The sequence below is a fragment of the Microtus pennsylvanicus genome, chromosome 3 (assembly GCF_037038515.1).
Source record: "Microtus pennsylvanicus isolate mMicPen1 chromosome 3, mMicPen1.hap1, whole genome shotgun sequence".
In the NCBI taxonomy this organism is placed as follows: Eukaryota; Metazoa; Chordata; class Mammalia; order Rodentia; family Cricetidae; genus Microtus; species Microtus pennsylvanicus.
The window spans coordinates 142,659,132-142,674,713 of NC_134581.1; the positions used below are offsets into that span (position 1 = coordinate 142,659,132).

The window sequence follows — 15,582 nt, forward strand, 5'->3', positions numbered from 1 at the left end:
TTTCTTTTGTTTGTATCTGTGTAGCACACCTTTGGCACTGAATTGACCAGTTTACTTTACTCACTGCTCCCCCCCCACCCCCATCCTACTTCACAAGCAACTGAGACCAAAAGATCTCTGCACATTCAAAGCCAGCTTGGGCTACACTGTGAGTTCTAAGCCAGTACCACTGGAGTAAGATAGACCCCATCTCAAAGCACAAACAATACAAATGAATACACACACACACACACACACACACACACACACACATTAACTAAAGTCACAGAGCCTAAAGAATCAGAGCCACCAAGAACTTCTTTCTCTATTTATCAGAACCAACCCTGTCAAAGCATCAGGAAGGGCTTTGCAGACGCCGCTGTCCCCTCTCACCGCTTGCTGCAGCCATGGTCAACCCCACCGTGTTCTTCGACATCGCGGCCGATGGCGAGCCCTTGGGCCGCGTCTCCTTCGAGCTGTTTGCAGACAAAGTTCCAAAGACAGCAGAAAACTTTCGTGCTCTGAGCACTGGAGAGAAAGGATTTGGATATAAGGGTTCTTCCTTTCACAGGATTATTCCAGGATTCATGTGCCAGGGTGGTGACTTCACACGCCATAATGGCACTGGCGACAGATCCATCTACGGAGAAAAATTTGAGGATGAGAACTTCATCCTGAAGCATACAGGTCCTGGCATCTTGTCCATGGCAAATGCTGGACCAAACACAAACGGTTCCCAGTTTTTTATCTGCACCACCAAGACTGAGTGGCTGGATGGCAAACATGTGGTCTTTGGGAAGGTGAAAGAAGGCATGAACATTGTGGAAGCCATGGAGCGTTTTGGGTCCAGGAATGGCAAGACCAGCAAGAAGATCACCATTTCCGACTGTGGACAACTCTAATTCTTTTGACTTGCGGGCTTCTTACCCACCAGACCATTCCTTCTGTAGCTCAGGAGAGCACCCCAGCCCCATCTGCTCGCAGTACCCTGTAATCTCTGCTCTCACTGAAGTTCTTTGGGTTCCATATTTTCCTCATTCCCCTTCAAGTCTATCTGGATTGCAGATTTATGATTATGAATAAAAACTAAGTAAGAAAAAAAAAAGCACCAGGAAGACCCCCAACTGGCTCTGCGGCTAGCCTCACTGAGTTCTATAAGTGTCCTGTGCTGCCACCTACCGGTATCTGGGCTACATCTCTGCGCTCCTGGATCTCCTCCGGAGGACTCAGACCTCCACTTTGCAACGCATCTGCTTTCTGGCTTTCAGATGGTTCACTCAGTACCTTTGCAAGGCAAAATACTTTTCTTCATCAGTTTCAGGCTCCCGTAGCCCCATTTCAGTACTTTACCCTTTCAAGTAACAGCACCATGTATTTTCATTTGTGTTTTTCTACTTTGAGGGAGGTCTCTGTTTATTACTGAGAGTCTTCTTTTGCTAGAGAAATCTACTGCAAAAAAAAAAAAAAAATTCCCTCTGCGTCTTACCTCCCTACTTTCGATACAAGGTCACACATTTCCTTGAGCCACCTCAACAAAAACAGATGTGGCTCCTACCTCCCATTCCCGGACCCAGACCCGACCATATAATTTAGCTAAACTGTAACCCCACTCTTCAGATTCCTCCACTTTTCTTAGACCCCTGTGATTCCTATACACTATGTCGCAAACCTCTCGGATATTCGTTTGGGCAAATACACATTACTAACTCAGAGTCTTTACAGAGGCTCAAGATCCTCAAGAGGCTCTTTCACACCAGCAAGAACACATCGGGAACTCAAGCATTTGGGAGGAGGGGGGAGGCAGAAGAACGGCGAGTTAGAGGCCAGTTTACAGTAAAATGGGACACTTTAAAGGAAAAGAAGAAGAGAGAAGGGAAGGAGAAGGGAGAGGAGGGGAGGGAAGAGAAAGGGAGGGAAGAGAAGAGGAGGGGAGGGGAGAGGAACCTAGAAAGAGAGAGTTTATTGAGTTTTGGCCAGAGCTCCGGCTCCCCAGCCGCGGCCGGATCTGGTCATTTTGGGGTTGTAACTGGTCAGGCAAAACCCCGCCCTCCTGGACCTGTCATCACAGAAGCCGCACGTGGCCGGGGTGGGACCTCAGACGACCTGCTGCCGTCACTTTGTCTCCTCCGTCATCTGTTGGGGCAGCCGCCGCCAATCACAGCCTGCCGACCCGGGCCAAGGAGCGTGTGTGCCCTGGTGAGGCAGGCGGGAGAAGGGGCGGGGGATAAAAGTCACTGCAGTCCAGAGGGGACAGTGTTCACGTGAAAGGGACCTGGAAGGAGTTCCACCAGGCTGTAATCCAAGGGGTTGGGTCCTGATGAAAGGCGGAGAGAACCAAAGGGGGCGGGAATCGGGGGGTGGTGCTCAGGAAAGCAGAGGATCTTGGGGTAATGCAAAGAAGACGAAAGGGGCGCGGTTATGAAGGGGCGTGGTTTCTGCTGCAGAGGAGGAGTCTGAAGGATTAAAGAACCGGGGCAAGGGGGACAAACCCGGGGAAGGTGGGAGCTGGGACAAGGGAGAGGGTGGGCCGGACTTTGCGGGGGCGGGGCTCGGACCCAAGGGGCGAGTTTTACAGGCCCAGGAGGCAGCTAAGGCTGCTCAGTCACTGCTCCTACTACCTTCTCAAGTGCAACAGGACCCACGGAACTACAGGTGTGGGGCGGGGTGCGCGTGGAAAAGGAGGAAAGGACAAGGGTGGGCTTGGGCAGACCTGAAGTAGGACCACCGTTAGCGAAGAAAAGAATTTGGAGATTGTTGTTCTGGAGTGGATGATGCGGAATTGGGGGGAGCAGTTAGGGGTTCAGTGTGCAAGGAGGTGCACTCTCTAGGGGCTGTAGTGGGGGAAGGGCCGGAGTGCTTTGTGAATTTGGGGGTTAGGGTTAGAGAAAAGGATCGCTGTCTGATGTGAAGGATTAGAGATGATACTTGAGCGATTTGGAGGAATTTCAGGAGAATTGGGGTCTATGTGATGGAAAACTGGCTGGTGGTCCAGCATATGGGAGAGTTGGTGGGGTTGTGTGGAGAAAGAGGGATGGGTTATAGGGTACTATGTGAAGGGCAGGAATTGTAGGCACCCCTATTGGGGAGAATCCTAATTCTTCTAGAGAGTAACATTCTATCTACTGCTTTGTGGGGCCTCCAGGAACATTTGTGGTCTGTGTTCTAGGAGTGAGGGTGCTGAACTTAATAGAACAAGAAGCTAATCTAGTGCTACTGGATGCTGAGCTCCTAACCCCTCCTTTTGACTTGTGTACACAGAGAGCAGGCAGGCCCTGCTTGCCTCAAGGGTTTGTGTGACTGTGACTTTAGATCCTACTTTGAATCTGTCTAGCTGAGGCTAGGACACCTTCCCCAACTAGTATCTCTGGGGACCCTTTCTGTCACTGGATTCCTGTCAATCCCCAATCTAGTTCCTGTTCCGACAGAAGCCTGCTTTGGTCTCTGCCCACCCCACCCCACCCCCTGCCCTGCCCTTATGCTCTGGGTGTGCTCATTTCCCACTTCCTTCCTCACACTGGGGCCTGGCCTGGTTCTTGCCAGTCTAGGATCTGTGACCTGTTCCAGACTTTGTACTTAATGTTCAGAGACCCTGGTGACCAGCATGGAGGCTCAAATCCCACCATGCTACTACCACCAACACCTCGGCCAGGAAATCCCAAGTGACTGGAAGCCACATTTTACCTTTTGCCAGAAACTGATTTCTCTACCTTTGTCCTTCCCTGGGTGGGGAATTACAGGATCCTCAGAAATTCTGGGGGTTCTCTAGAGAGAAATGCTGAGAGGTAGTGAAGGTCCTGTATGCTTTGAAAGGTGGGCCACTATGGTAAGCGTGACCTGGGAAGGGATGGAAGGTTCTAGCCCAGCTAGGGGATGAAGAGAGAATGGCTCCCTATGCTCTGGAAGTAGACTGTCAGAACACAAAGTGGGGCCAAGAGAATCAATGTGGTGCCACCGTCCTTTTTGCCTCTGGATTGGCTTGGGGACGGTGGGAAAGGGCTGCCTTCCACACCGTGACTGAACGGGTGTGACAGTGTTGCTGAAAAGGGGCCCCAAGCCAGCCTCCCCACACAGCCACCCAGTTGCTGAGAGCCTGGCTGAGGAAGGGAGGGGTGCTCAAGACAGACAAAGCCATGGGGTAGGGTGGGGTAAAGAAGGGCCGACTGAAGCCTTTTGAGGAGGCACTGATTTCTATGGCAACACTGCTTCCCAGACGCTCTTTATCAGAGGGGGGCGGGCCTAGGGCAGAGGCATTCAAGCTTCCTCTGGGCTAGGGCATTTTGTGTGAGTGGGTGGGGCATAAAGAGAAAAGCCACCAGTTTGCTATGCTGAGTATATAGCCTTTCTGCTTCGCTCCCAGCAGCAGGGAATTCAGTTGCTTGTCCTCTGTGATGGACAAGAGTGCGCATTAGCCATTAGGGTTATAAGGCCAGGGTTGCAGATGTCCTCAGCAGTCACTGTTTAATGGAATCCTTACTTTATTTATTTGTCTGTTTGGGTTTTTTGTTTTGTTTTGTTTATTTTGGACTTGGGGACAGGGTTTTAAGTAACCCAGACTGTCCTCAAACTCACTATCTCACTATGTAGCCGATGATGACTTTGAACTCCTAATCTTTCTGTGTCCTCCTCTCAAATGTTGGGATTATAGATGCCCGCCACCAAACCCAGCTCAGAACCTCTCATTTTAAATTTGCAAATTTGTGGTCAAAGAAACTGGCTTCTTTCCTAAGGCTACTTGGTGAGAGAGCAGGAGTTAAGATTCAAGTTTTCGAATTGCTGTTCAGTATCTGGGCCCACTGTTTTTGTCACTAAATTTTTTATTGAATACCTACTGTGTGCCAGACTCTGAGAATGTTAGCACTAAGAACAAAGTTGCTGTTCTCACAGAGTTGCCAGTAAGAAGGAAAAGAGAGAAAAATAACACAAACAAACACATGTGTATGCTTGTGAGAAATTAAATTGAGGCTCATGCCTTGAATCCCAACACTCAGGAGGCAGAGGCAGGTGGATCTCTGTGAGTTTGAGGCCAACCTGGTCTACAGAATGAGTTCCAGGACAGTCAGGGATACGCATATTTCTCTGGGTAGAAACCCTGTCTCAAAAACAAAACAGGAAAAGTAGCACCCCCCGAAAAGAACTAAACTAGTGATATTTATTTTAAGAGGAGGGTGGGCAGTAAGGCAAGTCAGCCCTTGCTGTGCAGCACTTGAGAGCACTTGCTGTGCAGTCCTGATGACCGGATTCCTGTCCCTGACCTTATAGTGAAAGAAGAGAACGAAATTCTCCAGGTCGTCCTCTCATCTGCCCTCACACATCATACATGCAAATACCTGCATCATCATAACGAAGTAGAAAATGTTTGTTCTTTTAAGAGAGGGTCTTATTGAGTAGCCTTGGCTTGCCTGGGGCTCTATGTGTAGGCTAGGCTGGCCTGAAACTCCCAGAGATCTGCTTGCCTTTGCCTTCCTAGAGCTGGGAATAAAAGCATGTGCAACCATTCCCAGCAGTGAATAATTTTCGTTTGTTTGCTTTTTGAGACAGGGTCCTCTGTGTAACCCTGGCTGTCCTGGAACTTGCTCTGTAGACCAGACTGGCTTCAAACTCATTAAAGGCAGGCAGATCTCTGTGAGTTCAAGGCTACACACACACACACACACACACACACACACACACAAAGCCATAGCAACCATAACCAAATATTAAAGTCAGGCTGTGTCTAGGTAATCCCAGCACACCAGCAGCAGAGGCAAGAGATTACCAGTGTTAAATACAGTCTCAGCTACTAGATACCCTGTCTCAAAGAAAGAAAGCAAAAACAATAAACAAAGCACCCAAAACTCCTAACCTTCTGGAAGCTAAGGCAAGAGGATCTGAGTTCAAGGTTATCCTAGGTTACACAGCAGGATCTTGGCTCTAAAACTCAAAACAACAACAAAAATGCAAGCTCAGAGTTTAGCGCAGCTAGGTATGACCTCATGCATGATTGAACTTCTTTCCCCAGGGCACACTGAGGCCTGGAATATTTTCGATTCTGACTCCTTTAACATTACCCCCTCATTTTGTACAAAGCTGAAGATTGAGAGTGTAGGATAGTAAGACAGAACCCGGCAGAGCTGCTGAGGGCTTTCCTGAGATGGTCTCTGTCTCTTCTGTCTTCTTAGAGAGCTTTACTAAGCAAACAGGTTCACACTTTGATATGCTGCAGTTTTGCGAGGGTTTGGCAATTTGGTCAATCCTGCTGCTTGCAGCAGGGAGGTCAATCTTAGGGAAGTACGTCCTTTTGGGGGGGCTTCCTACTCATCAGAGGTAAGGAGAAAGAACCCTAGAAAACTGTTGTTTGCTGTAGCTAATCGTAGAGCACAGAGAGGAAGCAGGGGGGGAAGGGGACGTCTCTTTACAGTTCAGTTTCAACTGACGGTCCTGGGGGCTTATAGCATAGGCACAGCAGAAAAGGACCTTGGGCCTTACTGGGCCTTTAAACTATGACAGAGTGAACTCTACTTCTTTTGGCTCTGGTTCTTGTTTCCTGTTTCTGTGACTGGCCGGGAGGAAAGGTCTGATTTGGTGACGCCCTGTCTGACTCGCTGTTGAATTCAGAGGACAAGGTAGACAAGGCTATCCATTTTCCTAGGTTATCTCCAGCAAAGCCCCTCTAAAACGTGTCTGTGAATGCCCGGTCCTTGCAAAGATTCCACCTGGTTACATGCAGAGCCAGAGGACAAAGGTTAGGGATGCTGATTCTGCTGCCACTTGATTTGGCTGGACAGGGCTGGGCCTGGGGCCCAGTGACTCAGGAGGAGGTTGGTGAGATTGAGAGAGCTGAGTCATGAAGACCAGCTTCGTCTCAGGAGTGACTCTGGGCAGAAGCCTCTTTAACTCATTTCTTAGGGTGCTGTGCTTCCTCAAACAGAGCAGAGGCCTCTCAGCAAAAAGTGCTTCAAAGCCCAATCCGAGAAGAGTTTCGAGATACAAAGAATAAGGCCTGAGTCCCTAAAATTTGAACATATTCCTGTCTCAGGAATTCTCTGGGATTAGAAACAAAGACAAAAAAGAAAAAAAAAAGAAAAGAGAGAGAGAGAGAGAGAGAGAGAGAAAAGGAGGGAGGAAAAGGGGGTCATCTTTCAGTATGGATGGAGATAGCCTCTGATGTTAGGTCTTTTTCTTCCCCTCTGACCTGTAGGAAGCAACAACCCTCTCACTTGGAGCTCGGTTTAGGAATGCTGGGAGAGGTGAATAGGCTTGGAACCTATCTAGTCTTGGTTTTGGTATGAGAAGAATAGGCTAGAGCTTCCTATTAATTTACCTCAGAACAGGAAGGGTGGAGGAGAAACGTTTGTTGAGACGGGTGAGGATGAAGTCTGAAAGGGTTAAATGACAGGACGGAGAATTCTTGGGTCTTGGACAGAAAAAGGGTTAAAAGGGTGGGCGGGGCAACATTGGGTAGGCCTGCCCTTATGTGGACCAATAGATGTGCGCCCCTTGGAGAGGGCGTGACTCACACTTGAGGTTGCGGAGAGGCTGGCCTCCACTGGGCCAATGAGCATACTTATTGCCCAAAGAGGGTGTGGTCTGAGGGGGGCGTGGCAGCCGTGGTCGCAGTGGCGGGGGTGGCCGGGCGCTGGGCGGGGCGGGCGGCCCCATCAGCTGGTAGGAAATGGCCTGTGAGTCAGAGGGGCAGCGGAGTCTGCGGCGCGGAGCCGGGGCGGCCCCGGGGAGGGACCGTCGCGGGGAGGGGTGCAACAGCGGCTAGAGGGGCTTCGGACGCCAGGGCCCGCTAGTGTTGCACACGAAGCTGATCAGAGAAGAGCCAAGCAAGAGCAAGGCTCTCAGCCTAAGCCACCCTTTGTCTGGGTTGGGGGCCCGTAACAGGGGAGACTGGTTATCCGAGGGGAGGGACCGGGACGGGACGGAAGGGCCCGGAGCAGCGGCCACCGCAGCGGAGCCAATTTGGGAGCGGGGTGAGTGTGTACTAGGTGGAAGGTGCAGATCTTCAAAGCCTCTGCAGGTTATGGGGCCTGCCCCAGGTTGTGAAGAGGGAGTGAGAACCGACCTGGGAGGCTAAACAGGGGGTGGGAGATCGTCCAGAACGAGGAGTCCAGGAGCCAAGGTGAGTCTACTCGTTTGAGTTTGAAGGGGTTGCTGAAGTCTGCTCCCTCTCTCTTAAGGGTGAAGGACTCTAGGTCAGGAGCCAGAGGGAGGGTGAAAGAGGCTGACCTTCCTACTCACAGTGGTGGTCTTAGAACATTTACCGTAGCGTGTGTAGCCGTGTGTGAGGACAGCAGTGAGCAGCAGTACTCTGCATAAGATAAGAGTGAAAAAAACACATGGATAAGAATTCTTCCTGGAACACTCCTTGGTCAGGGTGAAATGGGTGTCCTGAACACTGAAGGGAAGGAAAGAGTGAGCCTAGGTGTTCTTCCTCTACTAGAACCTCTCCCACCTCCTGGGCCTAACAAGTATCTGAGGGTACAGACCTCATGGTATTCTGGGACTTGTTGTTTTTGCTGGCCTTGTTCTCAGCATGTTGGGAGCTGTAGTCCTTGGCAGCCACAGTCTGGCACAGCTGTTTAATGCCAGCTGCTGCCCATCCCCTGCATGGAGGGTGAGGTTTGGCTTATCCTGGCCTGTGCCCCCTCCCTGCAGTCCTGCCCCATGAGTCAGCTTGAAGCCATGGTCTAAAGCCAGACCTGCTGGGTGGCAGAGGAGTGAATCTTCAAGCGTCTCTCAACAGGGAGGGAACTAATGGGCTCTGGGTTAATGAGCAGATGCCAGGCATGCTGGGGTCAAGTAGAGCATCATGCCATCACCTGACTTCCTCGAGGCAAGGACTCCGGAGGCCAACTGAGATGACCTGGAAATTGGGATGCTAAGGAAAATGCCCTTCTTGAACTTTAAGACCTGGGTGGAGAATAGGAGGGGCAGAGATGAGAACAGATTGTACTCTCTGAACACACTGCCATTATTAGTGTTCTCCTCCTTCTAGCCATCTCACCCACCATCAAGGACCAGAATACTCTCAGGATCTCCATGCTAAGGAGGTCTGGGGAAATGGGAACGTGTGACCTGCAATGATGGGGGTTGTTGACGCAGGAGAGCTTTTCAGTCCCTAAGTGTAAATGTCTCCTTTCTCTCTGCCTCCTACCACCACATCTGCTGTTGCAATTCTCCCTGTCCTCGGGGAGGCTTTCTCTGCTCTGTCAGAACTGCTGCCCAGCTCACTAGGGCTGGTATTTAGGCTTTTTCCAGGCTTGTGTGTTTCTCCTGAGCTTAAAACTGGGCCTGTCCTCAGGTCTGGCATGATCAAAAGTGAACAGAAGTATTTATTGGGTTGCAGGAAGTGGTGACCATCATGGGGAAGTCTCAGAGAAGAGACCTTCAGAGGGGATGGGCTTTGAGCTATCCAAGGAAGGGGAGTGGGAAAGAGGATTTTGTTTAGTTTGTTGGAATTTGTTTCTTGTTCGTTCTCTCTCTCTCTCAAGACAGGTTTTCTCTATGTAACCCTAACTGTCCTGGAACTTGCTCTGTAGACCAGGCTAGCCTGGAACTCAGAGATCCACCGCGCCCCCCCTCCTGAGTGCTGGGATTAAAGGTGTGTGCCACCACCGCCCCAGCCTGTTTTTTGTTTTGTTTTGTTTTGTTTGAGGCAGGGTCTCTTGTAGCCTCAGATGACCTTTGAACTCTCTGGTGTAGTGGAGGCTGGATGTAACCTGGTTTTGTTGTTTCGTTTGATTTTGAGAGAGAGCCTCAAAATGTACTAGACCAGACCTAGATTCAAGATCCTCCTGCCTCAGCCTCTAGCATTATGCTAAAGGGCGCTGTGGTCGGTGGTGCTCACGGGCTGCTGAGCAAATAAGGATGGCCATTGGGACAGCTGACCTTCAACTCGACAGTCTCATCACTGTAATATTGGCTTCTGTCCCAGGAATACCACTTTTGTGCCTGGGCAGCACAGAGAAATGGTTTAGGTTTTTTTGAGTATTGGTTGTGCACTGGGGGAGGGGCGTGGAGAGATTCTCGTGTTGTTTCCAGTTCACTGCCTGCTGCCTCCTTATCTCTGGTGTGCAGGGCCTGGGGGGAGGGGTGAGAACCAGAAAGTGCCTTCCCATCAGGTCCTCTCCTACCACTTGTTTTTGGTTGGATTTCTTTTCTCTTGCTAAGAAGACAGATTGCTGGGGGCAGTTGGGGTTTCAGATATGAAGGGCTGGCGTGGAGTTGGCTTGAGGCTTGTAGGTGTGTGATGGGGTGTGACTGTCTTCACGACCTCTGCCCCCTCTGCCCGCGGCGCTCTCGGGTGGCACTTGCCCCTTGGGATAGACGTATGGAAGTGGGTTGTGTAACTGGGTGGCCTTGAGTAAGAAAGGTAAATTATTGCCCTATCCACCTACTAGCTGACATGGTATCTCTGATCTTTGGGGCATCTTATCCCCTATTGGCCAGTTGCCATGATAGTGACCCGGACGAATGGTTCATCTTGCCTCTACTCTCTCATACCCCTAATACAGTCAGGCACGACTTGCTTCTCTGTTGACTCCTCAAGTAGCCCAACTCTTCTACCTGGGCCCTGGGTCTCAAGTCTGCCTCTTCTGTTTCAGAAGAGCTTGTGGCAAAGGGGGAGGATGTCTTAGTATATGCGCTAATATAGTAGCCCATATTAATGGAGGGATCTTTACCCTTGGCTTCAGGGATCCTGACTTAGATTTTCTCTTTGCTTTCAGGGTCCAGCTGAGTCCAGGAGCTGCACGGAATGGTGGCAGTCACCTTGCCAGTGCAGTGGGCATGGACCAGACTGCAAGCTAGAGGGACAAGACATCAGACAGGAAGAGCAGACACACACCTAGGCTTGAGGCTTCTTCATCGGGGTAATTTCCAGGAAGGAGGGAATAGCAAGTTCAGTAAGACTCTGGAGTGAAACGTGTCCCCCAGCCCGGCCTGGAATTCTGAGAGTAGCCTCTGAATTACGTTAATCGGTCCCAGGATCGGTCAACTTTACCTCCACATTCTGCTCAAGGTCACCTGCTGAGGATGGAGGAGGGTCTGAAACTCAGCTGGAAGAAAGAAAAATTCTTGATTTCCCCTGACCTCCTTTTCTTCTTTTTTACAGATGTCCCCAGGCCCCCCAGCCCAGGCCCAGCATAAAGGCCGTGTGGGGGGCCCCCCCTGACCCAAGGGGGGCTTCATGCGCCACGTGCAGGCGGAGCCGTCTCCATCCTCAGAGCCAGAGGCTGGCCCTTCACAGCCTCCAGTCAGACAGGGGACCCTCCAGGGTGGCCTGCTCATGGGCTACAGCCCAGCAGGGGGGGCGACATCCCCCGGGGTCTACCAGGTATCCATCTTTTCCCCTTCAGCTGGTGCCTCTGAGCCTCCTAGGGCTCTGAAGCGGCCCGCCCCTCCTACTGAGGGTCCCCGGGATCTGAAGAGAGGCCCTGGGCTGGGGACCAGAGAGAGACTACCCCCTGAAGAACCATCTACTGTGGGACCTTTGAGCCCAGAGGGACTGGGTCTGGGACTAGGTGTGGCCAGTCAGCATTTTTCCCATCATGGCCTCTGTGTTGTGGAACAGGGAGGTAGTGCCACCTCACCTTGGACTTCAGGGACCCAATGTACCCCCTGGCCCTCTTCAAATACTTCCTGCAATACTTTGCACACCAGAGACTGGGCTTTCCCAGATCAAGGGGGACAGGGGTACCTGGGGGAGTCTCCAGGGCCAGGCCCTTCAGGCCAGCTGCACACACTTGACACTGATTTGCACAATCTTGCACAAACAGGGGGTAAGATCCCAGTGGCTAGGGTGGGCAACGGGAGCAGCCCCTGGCCTAGGGAGTCCCCTGGAACTGCCAATGGGCACAGTCCCGAGCACACACCCCCTGGCCCTGGACCTCCAGGCCCCTGCCCCACCAAGCGAAGGCTGCTGCCTGCTGGAGAAGCCTTGGATGTCAGCTCTGAGGATGAAGGGCCAGCCCCTCGGAGGCGCCGGGGAACCCTGGGCTGCCCTCTTGCTGCCAATAGTTCTGATGCCAAAGCCACACCCTTCTGGAGCCACCTGCTGCCTGGGCCCAAGGAGCCTGTTTTGGTAAGCCAGTGGATGAATTCATCTATTCTTTTATTTATTTTTCTTTCTTTGGAGACAGGGTCTTATGTATCCCAGGCAAACCTAGGTTGCCAGGGATGACCTTGAACTTCTCCACCTTCCACTTGCAGTGTTGGGATTACACAAGGCTTTTGCCGCCCCCACCCCACCATAGTGTCCATGGTGCTATAGATTGAATCCAGGGCTGTGTGCATGCTATGCAAACACTCTAATCAACTGAGCTATAAACCCAGTCTCTTAGTCTTGTTTTTTTTTTAAATATTTATTTATTTATTATGTATACAATATTCTGTCTGTATGCCTGAAGGCCAGAAGAGGGCACCAGACCTCTTTACAGATGGTTGTGAGCCACCATGTGGTTGCTGGGAATTGAACTCAGGACCTTTGGAAGAGCAGGCAGTGCTCTTAACCACTGAGCCATCTCTCCAGCCCCCTCTTAGTCTTGTTTTTTGAGACAAAGTCTCAGATAGCCTAGAGTGACTTCAAACTCCCTATGCAGCCAAGCATGAGTTCTTCATCCTCCTGCCTCTGTCTCCTGAGTGCTAAGATTACAGGCATATGTTACCACATCCAGCGTACTCTCAGCACTTTTAAGTGTACATTTGTGTAGGTGAAGGAGGCAGAGACCTATAGAGATGTTCTTCAGAGAACTTGTAGTAAGTCCTTATCCCAAAATATGTCAGTCTCTCTTCTCAATATTTTCACCATAGGACCCAACAGACTGCAGTCCCATGGGGAGGAGGCTGAAAGGTGCCCGTCGCCTGAAGCTGTAAGTGACCAGATTCTCCCTCTATCCTGGCCATGAGAGCACAGGCAGAAGTCTCTCATTTTCCCAACACTATATATAGTAGGGAGCCCTGGGGAGTGGCAAAGAGTGGGGCCCAAGGATTGGATATAGGACTATCCAGACTACTCGGACCAACCCATATGTGCCCCTTCTCTTACCAGAAGCTCCCTTCGAAGCCTCCGGAAGGGGCCAGGCCTGCTGAGCCCTCCCAGTGCCTCCCCCTTAACTACCCCTGCTGTCAGCCGTACCCTGCTGGGCAACTTTGAGGTAACTCCTTTTGGCCTTTGTGGTTAGGGGTTCCTGGGAGGAATTCAGTGGTGGAGTGCAGCTCAAACAGACAAAGGAAAGAATTGGCGTCACTCTCAGACTGTGTCTACTCCCCCCCAATACCAGGAATCATTGCTTCGAGGACGCTTTGCACCATCTGGCCACATTGAGGGCTTTACCGCAGAGATTGGAGCCAGTGGGTCTTACTGTCCCCAGCATGTCACGCTGCCTGTCACTGTCACCTTTTTTGATGTTTCTGAGCAAAATGCCCCGGCCCCCTTCTTGGTATGACCCCAAAGTTACCTGAGAGGGGTTGGGGGTAGGAGGAGTGGGAAACGGTATGCCTTACTTGTTCTTCTTCTAAGAGTTAGGCAGGGTCATGTGGGCAAAACTCTACTATGGGGAGACATTACAGAGCAGCCAGGGTTTAGTGCGCATGGCTCTCTACTTCCTAGCCTGGCTAATGGATTTTGATCTTCCCAGGGTGTTGTGGACCTGAATCCTCTGGGGAGGAAGGGTTACAGTGTGCCCAAGGTGGGCACCATCCAAGTGGTAAGTGAGAGAGTGGTACCCAGAGGGAGTTGATGTGGGAAGAGAGGAAAATTAACCCATAGACCCTGCTGACTTGGACTGCCCTGTTCCCAGACCTTATTTAACCCCAACCAGACTGTGGTGAAGATGTTCCTTGTGACCTTTGACTTCTCGGACATGCCTGCTGCCCACATGACCTTCCTGCGCCATCGCCTCTTTTTGGTGCCTGTAGGTGAGGAGGGAAATGCTAACCCCACCCACCGCCTCCTCTGCTACTTGCTGCACCTCAGGTAAATACAGGCCCCCGGGAATGCTGGGGAAATCCGGGTATCTGTCCCGTACTGACTTGGTCCGCGCTGTCTGTCCCGCACTGACTTGGTCCACACTGTCTTCCTCTAGGTTCCGGAGCTCCCGCTCAGGCCGCCTAAGCCTGCATGGAGACATCCGCCTGCTTTTTTCCCGCCGGAGCCTGGAGCTGGATACAGGGCTCCCCTATGAACTGCAGGCTGTGACTGAGGCCCCCCATAATCCACGTTATTCACCTTTGCCCTGATTGACATCATCTTAAATTAGGTGGGCCCAAAGCCTGCCTAGCCTGCTCCATCCTGGACAGGGTAAACCGTGGAGAAATGGTGAGAGCCCCTTCAGGCTTGAATTAAAGTCCTCACCACGCTCACACCCAAATTAATTATTTGGGTGTTTAAAGCTTCTGATCCTTCCATACTCTGTCTACTCTGGGTCCTCCATGTGCCTGTCCCCTCCCTTGGGTTTTCCAGGCCAGCTTAGGTAGTAGGGAGGAACCAGAGCTACCCTGAGATTGTCCCAAGTTCCTAGGCAAGTAATGCCAGTGTTGCCTCCCTGTCCTGGGCAGGGGCCACTTATTATTTTATTTATTTTTAATTTATAATTTATTCAAATTGGATGGCCTTGGTGATCTCCAAACCTGATCATTGGCATCACCCCACTCTCAGATACTGCTCCAACCTCAGGACTTGAAGAAGCTGATGTCGGGGCGAGGGAAGAACTGCTCTCCCTCGGCTGAGGGCGGAGAGTGGATTCCAGAGGAACTGAGTCACTAGGCAAAGACTCAGCTTTCTGTGTCCTCCTCTATTCCCTTCCCTTCCCTCCCCTCCAATCCATCTTTGAAAGCTAATGTGATTGTGTGTGTGTGAGTGCATGTGTGTGTGTTTGCGCATGTGCAAGTGCTCATGCAAACATATGCATGCACACAAACTTGGGTTTGTGTGTGTGTGTTGTGTGTGTGTGTGTGTGTGAGGGAGAGAATGTGCATGTATGTGTAACATAGGGGTTCAACTACCCCTTAATCTAGGGCTTCAGACTCAGTTGTCCCTCTCCTCCTGCCTGTGTTTCCTTGCTTTGGGGTCCTGACTGAGGAAGGTGTCCAGGGACAGAGTCAGGCCTAAGGACTGGGGAGCCTCCTCTCACCTGACCAGACTCTGACCCACCTACCTCAGCTGGGATGAGGGGTGCCCCTCTTATTCGGTCATGTGGTTTCCAGTTACCACATTCCCCACTCAAGACTCTGGCCCAGCCTCAACTGTTATCTCTTGGGGCTTGACTGAGGGGAACAAGCATTTGCTGAAACTTGAAAACAAAACAAAAAACAGGAAAAAATCGTACCTGGTACATTTTTTTAGAAAAAATAAATAAATTCTTGTTTGGAAACTTGAACTAAGTTCTACTTTTTTTTCTGTGTTCAGAGGATGCGGATGGAGAGGTAGGGCCTAATTGGAGCTGGAACTGTTCTGTCTTCTAAAAAGGAAGCAACAGGCTGCGTGGGATCTTAGGCGAGGTCAGGCTGATTCTTGGAGCATAGTCCTTTTCTTCATATGATAAGGTGTTGGGGGTGGGAGGGTAGAGTGAAGCTATAGAAGCTAAACTCTGAGGATCTGGATTCTTACACTAATTTCCT

General features: G+C 51.1%; 1 protein-coding gene and 1 pseudogene across 5 annotated transcripts; both read left to right on the top strand.

Moving 5' to 3' along the window:
- Positions 1–345: 345 nt before the first annotated feature.
- On the top strand, positions 346–1,050 carry LOC142846604 (peptidyl-prolyl cis-trans isomerase A pseudogene; annotated as a pseudogene).
- Positions 1,051–2,442: 1,392 nt separating this feature from the next.
- On the top strand, positions 2,443–15,341 carry Atosb (atos homolog B). Of its 5 annotated transcripts, none has more exons than XM_075967372.1 (9): positions 2,443–2,631; positions 10,692–10,835; positions 11,078–12,046; positions 12,775–12,833; positions 13,013–13,118; positions 13,245–13,403; positions 13,602–13,670; positions 13,764–13,939; positions 14,049–15,341. In XM_075967372.1, exons 3-9 carry the CDS (start codon positions 11,153–11,155, stop codon positions 14,200–14,202), a joined length of 1,617 nt encoding a protein of 538 aa, XP_075823487.1. In that variant the 5' UTR covers positions 2,443–2,631; positions 10,692–10,835; positions 11,078–11,152; the 3' UTR covers positions 14,203–15,341. The 5 variants fall into 5 exon arrangements, with proteins under 5 accessions (XP_075823487.1, XP_075823490.1, XP_075823489.1 ...); XM_075967375.1 differs by having other exon boundaries at positions 2,546–2,631; positions 10,692–10,984; XM_075967374.1 differs by lacking the exon at positions 2,443–2,631 and adding an exon at positions 7,577–7,637.
- The last annotated feature ends 241 nt before the right edge of the window (positions 15,342–15,582 follow it).

What these genes read in the sequence shown, in the direction of transcription:
- Atosb (XM_075967372.1), top strand. Translation starts at nt 11,153, where the DNA reads ATGCGCCACGTGCAGGCGGAGCCGTCTCCATCCTCAGAGCCAGAGGCT. An exon ending in GGCCCAAGGAGCCTGTTTTG is followed by an intron (nt 12,047 to 12,774) that starts GTAAGCCAGTGG and finishes TTTTCACCATAG; the next exon opens with GACCCAACAGACTGCAGTCC. An exon ending in GGTGCCCGTCGCCTGAAGCT is followed by an intron (nt 12,834 to 13,012) that starts GTAAGTGACCAG and finishes TTCTCTTACCAG; the next exon opens with AAGCTCCCTTCGAAGCCTCC.